Source organism: Diaphorina citri, unplaced genomic scaffold (genome assembly GCF_000475195.1).
Source record: "Diaphorina citri unplaced genomic scaffold, Diaci psyllid genome assembly version 1.1 scaffold1091, whole genome shotgun sequence".
In the NCBI taxonomy this organism is placed as follows: Eukaryota; Metazoa; Arthropoda; class Insecta; order Hemiptera; family Psyllidae; genus Diaphorina; species Diaphorina citri.
In genome coordinates this window covers 65,746-80,232 of record NW_007378520.1, presented here as the reverse complement: position 1 = coordinate 80,232, position 14,487 = coordinate 65,746, and the positions used below count along the sequence as shown (strand labels likewise).

The 14,487-nt window shown below is 40.9% G+C and overlaps 1 protein-coding gene across 1 annotated transcript in view; it reads left to right on the top strand.

The window, feature by feature from the left end:
• LOC103514152 overlaps positions 1–13,623 on the top strand; it is a 14,655-nt gene extending 1,032 nt beyond the window's left edge. Inside the window, exons 3-11 of the mRNA XM_026827194.1 lie at positions 6,317–6,500; positions 10,102–10,136; positions 10,532–10,663; positions 11,102–11,434; positions 11,957–12,099; positions 12,168–12,177; positions 12,324–12,605; positions 13,017–13,345; positions 13,540–13,623. Coding sequence (XP_026682995.1) covers positions 6,317–6,500; positions 10,102–10,136; positions 10,532–10,663; positions 11,102–11,434; positions 11,957–12,099; positions 12,168–12,177; positions 12,324–12,605; positions 13,017–13,345; positions 13,540–13,623 — 1,532 coding nt within the window. The remainder of the gene's footprint in view (positions 1–6,316; positions 6,501–10,101; positions 10,137–10,531; positions 10,664–11,101; positions 11,435–11,956; positions 12,100–12,167; positions 12,178–12,323; positions 12,606–13,016; positions 13,346–13,539) is intronic.
• Positions 13,624–14,487: the final 864 nt, after the last annotated feature.

Here is a 14,487-nt window from a genome sequence, read left to right as displayed (position 1 = left end):
GTTTTGTTCGCGGTATCCGCGGTTTGTTCGCGGTATTCGCGTTTTGTTCGCGGTATTCGTGTTTTGTTCGCGGTATCCGCGGTTTGTTCGCGGTATTCGCGTTTTGTTCGCGGTATTCGCGTTTTGTTCGCGGTATTCGCGTTTTGTTCGCGGTATCCGCGGTTTGTTCGCGGTATCCGCGTTTTGTTCACGGTATTCGCGTTTTGTTCGCGGTATCCGCGGTTTGTTCGCGGTATTCGCGTTTTGTTCGCGGTATCCGCGGTTTGTCCTCGGTGTCCGCGGTTTGTTCGCGATATTCGCAGTTATGGGTTCGATCTCAGGCAAACGCATATTTTTTTCAGCTCTTTTTTTACCGTATCCGCGGTTTGTTCGCGGTATTCGCGTTTTGTTCGCGGTATCCGCGGTTTGTCCTCGGTATCCGCGGTTTGTTCGTGATATTCGCAGTTATGGGTTCGATCTCAGGCAAACGCAGATTTTTTTCAGCTCTTTTTTAAACCAAAATTTTCGCCTGCGGCCCGTCCTAAAATTTTTAGTTTCTATAGGTTCCGAGAACTTACCCTGAAGTAAGCTTGAATAGCATGATACCTACATTTTATACCTCGATCGTAATTATTTCTCTATAATTATGAACAAGATAGATTGTTGAACAAAAGACTGCGAAGATAATTGAATGAAAAAGTAAACATTGCCATTGTTCTCTCTATCTCTCCCTCCCTCCCTTTCTATGTTCTTCCTCTCCTATCTCCTCTCTCCCTCTTTCTCCTTGAATAGCATGATACCTACATTTTATACCTCGATCGTAATTATTTCTCTATAATTATGAACAAGATAGATTGTTGAACAAAAGACTTCAAAGATAATTGAATGAAAAAGTAAACACGACTCTACCATTGTTCTCTCTCTCTCCCTTTCTATGTTCTTCCTCTTCTAAATCCTCTCTCCCTCTTTCTCCTCCCCTTTCTACCCTCCCCCTTCTCCTCTCTCGGAAATGAAGTCCAGGCTACTGAAGTTTTGTCTGCAGTTGGGAAGGCCTTTGAAGTCCAGACTACTGGAGTTTTGTCTGCAGTTAAGGCCAATGGAGTCCAGTCTACAGAAGTTTTGCCTGCAGTTGTGGAGGTGATTGGAGTTGGAAGAGCGCTGAGGAAGAGAACGTTGAGTGATGATAATAATAGTGCTTATTTATACTGCTCGCATAGGACTGAAAAGTCCCTTTACTCCAGCAGTAGACTACTACTATTAATTCCATACCTCGGCTGGGATTGAACCCACGCCCTCCTGTTTACCAGGCGAGCGCCTTGACCACTACACCACCGAGCAAGACTTGAGAGAAAAGGGACGAAAGAGGGAGGAGGCGATAGATAGGAGGATATGGAGGGGTAGGATAAAGGAGGGTGAAGCCGACCCCAAATAACATTATCTTTGATAGAGAGAGCTGTAACAACCGAAGTCTCATCGTCCCGAAATCGAACTGAGAAAGAGTATAGGAGACAGCCAGCCGTTCCGAGAACGAACTTTGTCTATTTAGGGTAAAGTTTGCCCCGGGCAGGAATCAAACCGAGGCATTCGCATAATCCCCCCCCCCCCCCCCCCCCCCCCCCCAAATGAAAAGATTTAAGTGAAGAACGACTTTTATAACAATTATTCAGGCTTAGCACAATTATGATTGTCAAAAGTATATCAAAAGATTACTTTCTGGTGTTCTCGTACTTTCCTTCCGTATTGACCCGGTACATGAATGGGGAGTATTGTATCTTTTCTTGTCCATCCGATGCGAATCTTCATAATTTTTCTAGAATAATCCTCGCCATCATAATAATATTCACAATCACAGCTATAACCTTCGATATTTTCATTGTCTTTGTCAAGTAGTCAGCCATCCAGATCTCCAGATGACTGTAATATTGCATACAGGGTGGTCCAGCTAGGAGTCTTGTAGGTCTAATGGTAATAAATGAAACTATTGTAATATCTTTATTTTTTCTCTGTATTTTTCTAACCAAGGAGCGCGGTAGCCCCCCCCCGCCCCGCCAAATGAAGTAGGTATTAGGGCACTGTGTAGCTCGTACTTGACAGGTTTGATAGGGCCTTTTTTTAGGGCGTTTTTTAGGGCCTTTTTTGACAGGAGAAGGGAGGATACATTGGATAGGAGGGTATGGAGATGTAGCTTTGTCAAGTAGTCAGCCATCCAGATCTCCAGATGACTGTAATATTGCATACAGGGTGGTCCAGCTAGGAGTCTTGTAGGTCTAATGCTAATAAATGAAACTATTGTAATGTCTTTATTTTTCCTCTGTATTTTTCTAACCAAGGAGCGCGGTAGCCCCCCCGCCCCGCCAAATGAAGTAGGTATTAGGGCACTGTGTTGCTCGTACTTGACAGGTTTGATAGGGCCTTTTTTTAGGGCCTTTTTTAGGGCCTTTTTTGACAGGAGAAGGGAGGATACATCAGATAGGAGGGTATGGAGTTGTAGGATAAATGAGGGTACACTGAGAAAAAAATTTTTTTTTTTTTTTTTTTTTTTTTTTTTTTGTATATAAATATTTTTATAATAGTTTTTGCTGTACATATTCCAATATAAAGTTGGATGAAATAAGCTGTCGTTTTATCTAGGCTAAAGAGACATAAAAAAGTATCGATTTTTGGTTTTCGAGTCACACTGTTTTGTAGCTTAAACGTTTAATACAAGCCTAACCTTTTAGGCTGTCTAAAATATAAAATAGTATCTCCAATTTATTTTTTAGATTTTTTTACTATTTTAAATTAGGTATCTTTTTAAAACGTCCAGTTTTTTATTAAAATTTCTTGTGTATATTTATTACCTTTTAAATTAGCTTAGATAGTAAATGCCTACTCGAGATTTGTAAAAAGTGAGTGTGTTATATTAAAAAGAACTTTTCAGTGAACTACTCAGTCAATGAGTCAGATCCAAAAACATGTCACTCACTCTTTGACTCCCTCCTATATGGAGTTAGGATCTGACTCAGTGAACCACTCACTGAAAAGAGTAGTTCTTTTTTACAACTCACTCTTTAAACTTCCCTATTGGATTTTGAGATTTTAACTCTTTTACTGTATTATTAAATTTTAACCTTAGAGCGATCTCCGAAAATAAATTGATTCTTCTGAACCCATTTCATTGTTGAACATCCTTGTAAAATATAATATTACATATTTTGATGTATTTTTTCTTTTTACTAGTTTTCGAGATGGTTACTTTTTTCCAACTACTCAGTCAATGAGTCAGATCCAAAAACATGTCACTCACTCTTTGACTCCCTCCTATATGGAGTTAGGATCTGACTCAGTGAACTACTCACTGAAAAGAGTAGTTCTTTTTTACAACTCACTCTTTAAACATCCCTATTGGATTTTGAGATTTTAACTCTTTTACTGTATTATTAAATTTTAACCTTAGAGCGATCTCCGAAAATAAATTGATTCTTCTGAACCCATTTTATTGTTGAACATCCTTGTAACATATAATATTACATATTTTGATGTATTTTTTCTTTTTACTAGTTTTCGAAATGGTTACTTTTTTCTTCCCAGAGGGACAAATCAACAACAGGTGCCGCACTCCAAGAATCACCTGCCTCGGTGGTGTAGTGGTCAAGACCGACTTTTGATTACCATCAGCTTTTGTCGACAGGTTTTTTTGTGTTCAGTGTTGATTTGATAAGACAACGCGTTGATTAGAAGGTATACATATGTAGATAAAAGTGCTTTTGATAAAGGCAGTATCCTTGGGCTTTTTCGGTATAGTGAATTTTATAATTGTGTAAAAAATATGCCCCTCCAATAAAGGTCTCTATCGGTGTGCTTTGTAGTTTGATTTGAATTTAAAGTGTGCGAAAATATTATGTCCTCGCTAATTGTATAAAATACGTCTTTTATTTGTGTGAAGTGTGGTTTTAAATAGCTTTAGTGAAATACGCTTTTTACTTGTTTTAAAAATACGCTTTTTAGACTACCTACCTATCTTGGTTCTTTTTTGTGCCCTTTAAGTTACAGTTACCCCGTCAACCAGATCAAAGTTCATTAAGTTAAATTGTTAAACGCCTTGTGTAAGTTAAACGGTTGAACCGCCATGAGTTAACTCCGGTCTTGGAGTGTCATACAGTTCCAGCTTGGGACTTGCAATGTACAAGTCGCCCGATCGATGTCTACAACCGACTGTTTTTCCGTGTTCCTAAGTTTAGTGGTTTTGAGTTCTAACATCTAAACACGTTTTAGATATTGCAAGGAATTGCTCCGTGTTTTGTGACGGATATTCTAGAGAGGAAGGAAGACCTTAGGCCGGAACTAGAAATTCACAAATCCAGGTAAGCTTCAATAAACTGCTTTTAAAAGATACCTATGTATTTAAGAGGAGTGGGAAAATCTTGGAAAGACCCCCTAGATCAAGATTTTTCTCTGAGAAGTTTGACAGAGGGAACTGTAACTGCTAAGGTCTTATCGTCCCGAAATCGAACAGAAGGAAGACAGGATAGGAGAAATCCAGCCATTCCGAGAATGAACCTTATCTTCGCCCCGGGCGGTAATCGAACCCGCGACCTAGCGTTTACAAGGCAGGCGCGCTGCCTTCCAAGTTTATTAGGCTGACAAAAATAATAATAAAAAAAATAACAAAAGCTTCCGAAGTCTGGAATTTTTTTGGAGTTATTTTCAGCTCGCTTTGTCAGCAAGGCCAGCTGAAGGGGCCTTGGCAGCCTAGATAGCTGGGATCGTAGCACGTCTGCCTTGTTAACTCTTGGTTGCTTCGATTCCCGCCTAGGGCGAGAATTCTAAACAGATAAGGTTCGTTCTCGGAACGGCTTTCTTTGTCCTATCCTGTCTTCTCTATTCGCTTTCAGTTCCCTTTATCAAATTTACATTCAGTTAGTTATTCCGATTAGAATGCTTGATTATAGACTAAGTTAGGTAGTTAATTATATTGTTTTTATTATTATTATATTATTTTTCTTTTTCTTTAGACATGTGAGTAAGTAATTAGTAATTTTATAGAATTAGGAAGGTAGGGACCTTAGCTAAAGTTAATATTAGTATTTATTTTTTTTTTCTCTCTCTCTCTCTCTCTCTCTCTTTACCTCTTTTTGACTTTCCTCTCTGATTGATTTATTTTTTTTTTCTAGCATAATTTTTATTATTATGATTATTATTTAATTTTTTGTCTTCAATAGTCGCTGGTGTGGCGATTATTTAAATCCTAGGTATATTTGTTACTTACCTAATACCCATATTAAGCACCTGTACAAAGTTGATTCTTATATCTTGATATCTGTTTTTTATTATTATTATTATTATCCTTTTTTTTATTGTTTATTATTATTATTACTATCTCTCAACATGTGTAGATAATAATTTACCGCTAGATACCCGTTTCGAATTTATTAGGACGGATTTGTTTTGATATTCTTCTTTCTTATAAAAGGGTGCAATTATTGAGGTTTATTATACCGATAGAGAATGTCCAAGGGTATATTGGGGTATAGTCGGTAGGTCAATTGAGACATTAGGCCCCTTTCATCTTTTATTGTCTTTCTTCCTTTAATGTTTAATTGACAAACCATAGGATATCCTAATTTGTCCTTGGATGTACGGTATCGATGTGATGCCGATAGGGAAAAAGGAGGAAGGTTTTTTTTTTTTTTTTCCGTTAGTTTTAAGCTTATACTTAGATTCCTAGATTAAGACTTAGTTAGTAAGAATACACTGATGATGGCGTAACAGCCGAAATGGATCCATCTGTAATTTAATAAAAAATATATGTAAAACATAAAGCCAAGTGTTTTTACTCACCCAAAATCATTTTTAGTTTTTAAAAGTATGTATTATTACCGGCCGGCTTTCTCCTATCCTGTCTTTCTTCTCTATTTGCTTTCGGGATGATAAAACCTTAGCAATGACATTTCCCTCTATCAAACCTATTTTTTTAAAAAAATCTAATTGTGATAACATACATATAACAAGCTGGGCTCGTCCCTCCGGGAATTTTTTAGCCCGTAGTTTATTCTATCGTGGTTAAAGAAAATCAGTATCTACTTATGTACCTACCTAATTTGTTTAATATTCAGTTTAATATTATTATTGATTTGATTTTTGATTTTACTTTCATGTCATGATTTAACATCAAGACTAGAGCCCGTTCTCCCTTTATTCCCAATATAAGGTTCAAGTCACCGGTTTGAAACCGGTCTTAACCTATAGGTACCTATGTAGGTAGGTACTTGGTACCAATAGAAAAATGTTAGTTTTCAATTCAATTTTTCACTACTTTTACCTCACCATCAATTCCTCCCCGGGTGCCACCTCTTAGGCGACAATTCTCCGCCGCGGCTGCCCGAGGACTTTGCGTTCAGCGTCCACCACGAGTGTGCCTGGGGCTGTCGCGGATCCTTCCTCCCCTCCCGCTACAACTCCTCGCGCGCTAAGTGCATCAAGTGCGCCATCTGTGGTCTCTTCTTCAGTCCGAACAAGTTCATCTTTCACTCGCATCGCCTGTCGAAATGTGAAAAAAAAATCTGGTGTGAACATCACACGACTTTCTATTACATTTGCGGAATACGTATTTGAAAAAAAAAAATAAGGCTGGCGCGTCTAACTTGTAAGCGCTAGGACGCCGGTTTGATATGCACCTGGGGCGGATTTTGTCTTAGACAGACAAGATATAAGGTTCGTTCTCGGAACGACTGGCTTTCTCCTATCCTGTCTTCTTTAGTTTCTTTTTCCCTCGCTTTCGGGACGATAAGACCTTACATTTCCCACTTCCAGCCTAGGATAAGATTCCAATAACAAAAAAAAAAGGTTTTTCTTAATTTTTTATTTTATTTTTAACCTGGATTCCCAGACCACCAGCAGTTCGCGGCATAGGTACCTAACTGTAGGTATTACCAACCTCAGTGGTGTAGTGGTTAGCGCGGTGGACTCTGGATCTGGAGGTTGGTGTTTCGAGTCCTAGTTTGACATTAAATTTAGCGTAGTTTATCAAGCGAGGAAAGACATTTGTGACAAGCATTTAATGCTCAACACAATTAAAATTCCTTTTTAAACTGTTTAAAGCTTCTCCTTTTGAAAATCTCACCACACGTCACTGGCGTTTTTCATTTTATTCTGCCAAGTTTAAATAAATGAAAAAAGCTGCGGGGTTTGAGCTCGCTCATTGGTGGAAATTCAAACCCGTGTAGGAATGGCTTAGCGAGGAAATTCATCCCTCCCTCCCCCTCCCTCTCTCCCCTCTTCCTCCCGCCTTTCTGTACTTACTCCTTGGTGAAATAATGGGGAAGCGCGAACTGAATTGCACACAGCTTTCCTCTAATCAGGAGCTTTTATTTAGCTCATTTCCCGATTTTGAAAATTTGGACCGATTGCAATACTTTCATTACTAGTATAGCTCCGCTATACTGTTGTAATAGAAAGTAAAAAAATCTCCCAAAAAACAGTTTTTTTGGCTTTATGGTTCTCTGGACAAAATTTGCACGACCATTTTCGTGATCCTGGTAAAAAGACCTTTAATTTGATATATAGGTCGATTAGGTCGACCAGGTTTGGATAAGTCCTTCTATGGGGACAGACAGACAGACACACAGACGACACCGAAGCGTCCGTCCTTTATACCTTTTTATTACTATTGTAATAATAAAGGAAGGACGGACTAAAAACTCTCTATTGTACTCTAGATACGAGTACCTAGGTAGGTACCTATCTTCCAAAATGTGAGACAGTAAATTGACAAAGGTATTCTTTTTATGCAGGATGTTTGAATGTCCTTTTCAACCCCCTGCATTTATATACATATATGAAAAAAACTTTTTAATTAAAATAAATGTACCTATTTTACCTACCTACCATTAATCACTTATTTTACTCGAGTATAATAGAGTTCGGGATGGATTTTTAGGGATGTTGAGGCTCCTACACAATACGCAAGGTTTGTAAATTTCTTGTATTTGTGTCTAATCTAAAATAAATATTTACTTTTTTTCTCTCAAGAGGTTTCATATAGGTAAGCTCCAACAGAGAATAACTGTAATACGACTAATAAGAGAGATGAAGAACAGGAGATGAGAAAGCCAGCCGTTCCGAGAACGTACATGTTTCTGGTATAGTTCGTCCCGGGCGGTAATCCGCGACGCTAACGCCGGCCACTCCACAGTCAGACCATCCAAGGTCTGTCAGACTGTCTGAAAGACCGCGGTCCGAAGCCTTTTCCGCCACACTCGTTCCGACTATCTGAGGAGTTCATCCTGAGCGGATAATGTTCGTTCTCGGAACGTCTGGCTTTGTCCTATCCGCGGTCTTCCTTCTCTCTTCGATTTAGGGACGATTAGAAGTTACATTTCCTTCTGTCGAAACTCTTTAAAAAAATATATATATCCCGATCAGTTTGAACATAAATGGTGGATTTCACCAATGATTTAATGAGAGATTTCACTAATGGGAGAATTTTCAATGCTCGAAACCTGGTTTTAATAAACCAAAAATTGGTTTTTAATCCAAAAAGAAGTTGGTGAAATCCACCGAAAGAATGTTGGATTGGCTTTAATTTAATCCATTAAGGAGTATTTGGACTTTGGTCTCGTTGTGAGTATAGTGTGTAGGCACCCTTAGGTCGGTTAAGGAGGGGGATCTGGGGATTCCAAAACAGAAATACCTCTACATTTGACACCACTCGGATGGGGATTTAGCTAAATTTCCCTACTCAAGGAATTCAGCTATAATGAGATTCACAATCGGCGCGTCGCGTTAGGTAAGTGACGGATGGGGATTTAGCTAAATTTCCCTACTCAAGGAATTCAGCTATAATGAGATTCACAATCGGCGCGTCGCGTTAGGTAAGTGACGGATGGGGATTTAGCTAAATTTCCCTACTCAAGGAATTCAGCTATAATGAGATTCACAATCGGCGCGTCGCGTTAGGTAAGTGACGGATGGGGATTTAGCTAAATTTCCCTACTCAAGGAATTCAGCTATAATGAGATTCACAATCGGCGCGTCGCGTTAGGTAAGTGACGGATGGGGATTTAGCTAAATTTCCCTACTCAAGGAATTCAGCTATAATGAGATTCACAATCGGCGCGTCGCGTTAGGTAAGTGACGGATGGGGATTTAGCTAAATTTCCCTACTCAAGGAATTCAGCTATAATGAGATTCACAATCGGCGCGTCGCGTTAGGTAAGTGACGGATGGGGATTTAGCTAAATTTCCCTACTCAAGGAATTCAGCTATAATGAGATTCACAATCGGCGCGTCGCGTTAGGTAAGTGACGGATGGGGATTTAGCTAAATTTCCCTACTCAAGGAATTCAGCTATAATGAGATTCACAATCGGCGCGTCGCGTTAGGTAAGTGACGGATGGGGATTTAGCTAAATTTCCCTACTCAAGGAATTCAGCTATAATGAGATTCACAATCGGCGCGTCGCGTTAGGTAAGTGACGGATGGGGATTTAGCTAAATTTCCCTACTCAAGGAATTCAGCTATAATGAGATTCACAATCGGCGCGTCGCGTTAGGTAAGTGACGGATGGGGATTTAGCTAAATTTCCCTACTCAAGGAATTCAGCTATAATGAGATTCACAATCGGCGCGTCGCGTTAGGTAAGTGACGGATGGGGATTTAGCTAAATTTCCCTACTCAAGGAATTCAGCTATAATGAGATTCACAATCGGCGCGTCGCGTTAGGTAAGTGACGGATGGGGATTTAGCTAAATTTCCCTACTCAAGGAATTCAGCTATAATGAGATTCACAATCGGCGCGTCGCGTTAGGTAAGTGACGGATGGGGATTTAGCTAAATTTCCCTACTCAAGGAATTCAGCTATAATGAGATTCACAATCGGCGCGTCGCGTTAGGTAAGTGACGGATGGGGATTTAGCTAAATTTCCCTACTCAAGGAATTCAGCTATAATGAGATTCACAATCGGCGCGTCGCGTTAGGTAAGTGACGGATGGGGATTTAGCTAAATTTCCCTACTCAAGGAATTCAGCTATAATGAGATTCACAACCGGCGCTTCGCGTTAGATGAGATTCACAACCGGCGCTTCGCGTTAGGTAAGTGACGGTCGGGCATTTAGCTAAATTCCTCTTCTTAAGGAATTTAGCTATAATGAGATTCACAACCGGCGCGTCGCGTTAGGTAAGTGACGGATGGGGATTTAGCTAAATCCCGTTTAAGGCTATTCTTCTTCTTCGCCTTTTCCCGTGTTCAGGTCGGCGTTTTTCGTCATCCTCTCAATCAGTTTGAGACCCAATTCGCACTAAACCTTTGCTATTTCTTTACCAAGGGAAATTTCCCTGTTTAAAGTTCCCCAGCCAGACTAAGCTGGTCCACTCCCTACTTCAATTGTAGTTGTTGTTGTTGTTAGTGTTATTATTATTATTATTTTTGCGCTGTCACCTATAATGTCATTTTGCTCAATTAATACTTAAATTTTATGACTTGACTTGGACTCAAATAGAGGTAGATTTAGGTAAGTCATCTGTCATTTATTGTGATACTAATTCGCTTGCGGCGCACCTACTGTTCGCCAGGTATCACGTGTGTCCAATGCACCCCGGTGCAGCTGGAAATATTGCGCCGTGCTGGTGCAATGCCAGTGTCGTCTAGAAGGTGCGGCATGATTACTAGACGAGAGGCCGAGAGACTGTGCAAATCCTTTCTTGGTAAGTAAAATACTTTCCGTCAAACCCATCTTACATGAAGGGTCAAGAGGAAGAACGGACCAACCCACAAAATATTTTGGACTTAGTCACAGTCTGAAAAAATCTCTATCCACTATTAGAGGAACTATAGAAATACATATCAGCTGTATTAGTTTAGATTTTTAGAAGTTATTAGAAATCCCGTTTGGCTAACCTTATATATGAGTACATCCGTGAGCAACTCCTAAACTTTAACTCCAAATAGACTCCTTTTTTTCGTCCAGTGGACGCTTTTTATTACTGCTATAACATTGATTGAGATTTCTTATGAATTTATGTACTACCTATAGGTACCTATGTAGGTAGGTACTTGGTACCAATAGAAAAATGTTAGTTTTCAATTCAATTTTTCACTACTTTTACCTCACCATTAATTCCTCCCCGGGTGCCCCCTCTTAGGCGACAATTCTCCGCCGCGGCTGCCCGAGGACTTCGCGTTCAGCGTCCACCACGAGTGTGCCTGGGGCTGTCGCGGATCCTTCCTCCCCTCCCGCTACAACTCCTCCCGCGCTAAGTGCATCAAGTGCGCCATCTGTGGTCTCTTCTTCAGTCCGAACAAGTTCATCTTTCACTCGCACCGCCTGTCGACGTCGGCAAAGTACGTGCAGCCGGATGCCGCCAATTTTAACTCGTGGCGGCGGCATATGAAGCTATTAGGGGCGCCCCCGGATGAGGTGGTCCACGCGTGGGAAGACGTCAAGGCCATGTTCAACGGAGGTATGTGCAACCGAGGTAAGACCCAGCTTGCACTCCTTTAGCCTTTAGGATTCTTTGTACAATAGAATTTTACTTTTCTATGTAGGTTGTAGGTATTACTAAATTAATTAGAAAGTAGGTATCACAATCTGTCCAAATATTTGTTATTTAATTGATAGCAACAGGAAAAGCGTTTTTTTTTTTGCCAAAATCTTCATACAAATTTTCTTATTGGATGTAAATATTTGCTGCATTTTGAGGCATACCTAAACCTTTTTTCGGAGGTATCAGATGATGGATGATCCGAAATCACATTGAAATATTTGCCCTCCCTCTCATACCACATGCTTTCACCCCCAAGATTCATATAAGCTTAACCCATCCTTTAGAGCTGTTTGCGCTTACACCTAAGCCTCGGAGTGGGCTTTTTTTTTAATTGTAATTTCAACACTATATTATTAAATTTAATATAAATAAAATAAATAAAAAGGTGCTAAATGTTGTTCTATCGCAATTTAGGTCCCAAAATATATAAATTTTCCCCACTCCCTCCCTCAGGTACTCGAAAGCGAGTCAACTCCTCCCCCTCCCGCCCCACCTCCCGATCTGCACCAATCAGCGCCGAGGCCAAAGTCAAGGTCACCAAAGTAACCACCAATGACCTTGGCCATCCACTGAACAACAACAATCGGAGGTATCAGGTGATGGATGATTCGAAATCACATTGAAATATTTGCCCTCCCTCATACCACATGCTTTCACCCCCAAGATTCATATAAGCTTAACCTATCCTTTAGAGCTGTTTGCGCTTACACCTAAGCCTCGGAGTGGGCTTTTTTTAATTGTAATTTCAACACTATATTATTAAATTTAATATAAATAAAATAAATAAAAAGGTGCTAAATGTTGTTCTATCGCAATTTAGGTCCCAAAATATATAAATTTTCCCCACTCCCTCCCTCAGGTACTCGAAAGCGAGTCAACTCCTCCCCCTCCCGCCCCACCTCCCGATCTGCACCAATCAGCGCCGAGGCCAAAGTCAAGGTCACCAAAGTAACCACCAATGACCTTGGCCATCCACTGAACAACAACAAGGAGATCCACGGGTTCAACCAAATGCTACCGTCCGCCCTGTCCCGAATATCGGCCCTACCCAACCTAGACTTCTGGCATGGTCATCCGACAGCGGCAAATGTTCCTAATGCAGGTAAGTGTTGCCGTAGCTGTGGCAACTTATAATATTCATTAGGAAGTCTCTGTCTGGCATGGTCATCCGACCGCGGCAAATGTTCCCAATGCAGGTAAATGGTTCTGCAGCTGCTGTCCACTTATGATATCGATCTGGGATAAACCAGTCCTAACCGAGGAAATTCTGTGTAAAAGCTCAAAGAACTTTTAGTTCAATTTGAAAAGATGGTTCAAAATGTAATTGACCTGCCGCGTTGTCGATCGATGTCGACTGAACTGTCCACACTGCCTCGATAAAATACCAAACGAACTGCCTCGATAGTTTCTTCTCGTCGATCGACAGCCGGTCGACTATGTTTGAACACACCTTAATGGGATCTAGTCAACAACTTGATTTCTAACCACCGTTCACCTCTTCCTCATTTTCCAGTCGGTCTCAAATCCTTCCCTTCCAACACTTCGGTGACTTTCCCCTCCATGTCCGCCGTGGCGGCTGCAGCCATGCTCCCCGCCTGGTATTACAACTACACCTCCACCAACACCTCCACTTGTCCGTCCCCCAATTCGTCCGCGTTCCGGCCGGTCTATCCGGCCTACCTGTCCAGTTATCTGACCAAGCTGAGTCCGCGCAGTGATGTGGAAGAGGGAGACGAAGGTGGAGGTGGAGATGAGGATTCAGATGAGATGGTGGATATTGAGACGTGTACGCCGGAGGATGAGTTTGGAGGAGCGGCTGGGGTTCCGGTTAGTGATAAAAAGGTAAGACTTTCATTTATTTCGTTTTGCATGTCTCCGTATGTCTATTGCTAAGGAACTTGGGAATAGGCAGGTCTGTGTTGAGAGTTATGATCTACCTTAATATGCGTCCTTGTGTCCTGTATTTCAAAAGTTAATCTTTAGGGGAAGTGGATCTATGAGGGTGAGAAAACTCTGCTGAATCGCTTCGTGTAAAGATATACTTACTGGAACTTGCCCTGGCGCATTGCCGCATGCAGTGCCATCTGGAATTTGTCGTGTCGTGCATGGAGATGTCATAAGACTAAAAGAAAAGTCATTCTTAAACTGCGGCCTATGTTTTGGAACCATCATTTTTCTAGACTTCTGGCATGGTCATCCGACAGCGGCAAATGTTCCTAATGCAGGTAAGTGTTGCCGTAGCTGTGGCAACTTATAATATTCATTAGAAAGTCTCTGTCTGGCATGGTCATCCGACCGCGGCAAATGTTCCCAATCCAGGTAAATGGTTCTGGAGCTACTGTCCACTTATGATTTCGATCTGGGATAAACCAGTCCTAACCGAGGAGATTCTGTGTAAAAGTTCAAAGAACTTTTAGTTCAATTTGAAAAGATGGTTCAAAATGTACTCTCCGCACTTTCTAATCGCATAAGTACGACATATTTGATTTGACTCATATGTATTTTATTTTATAGTTCTTGATCAATCAGCAATTCAGCACGTCTTAAAAGCACTTATAATATTCATTAGAAAGTCTCTGTCTGGCATGGTCATCCGACCGCGGCAAATGTTCCCAATCCAGGTAAATGGTTCTGGAGCTGCTGTCCACTTATGATATCGATCTGGGATAAACCAGTCCTAACCGAGGAAATTCTGTGTAAAAGTCCAAAAAACTTTTAGTTCAATTTGAAAAGATGGTTCAAAATGTAATTGACCTGCCGCGTTGTCGATCGATGTCGACTGAACCGTCCACACTGCCTCGATAAAATACCAAAGGAACTGCCTCGATAGTTTCTCCTCGTCGATCGACAGCCGGTCGACTATGTTTGAACACACCTTAATGGGATCTAGTCAACAACTTGATTTCTAACCACCGTTCACCTCTTCCTCATTTTCCAGTCGGTCTCAAATCCTTCCCTTCCAACACTTCGGTGACTTTCCCCTC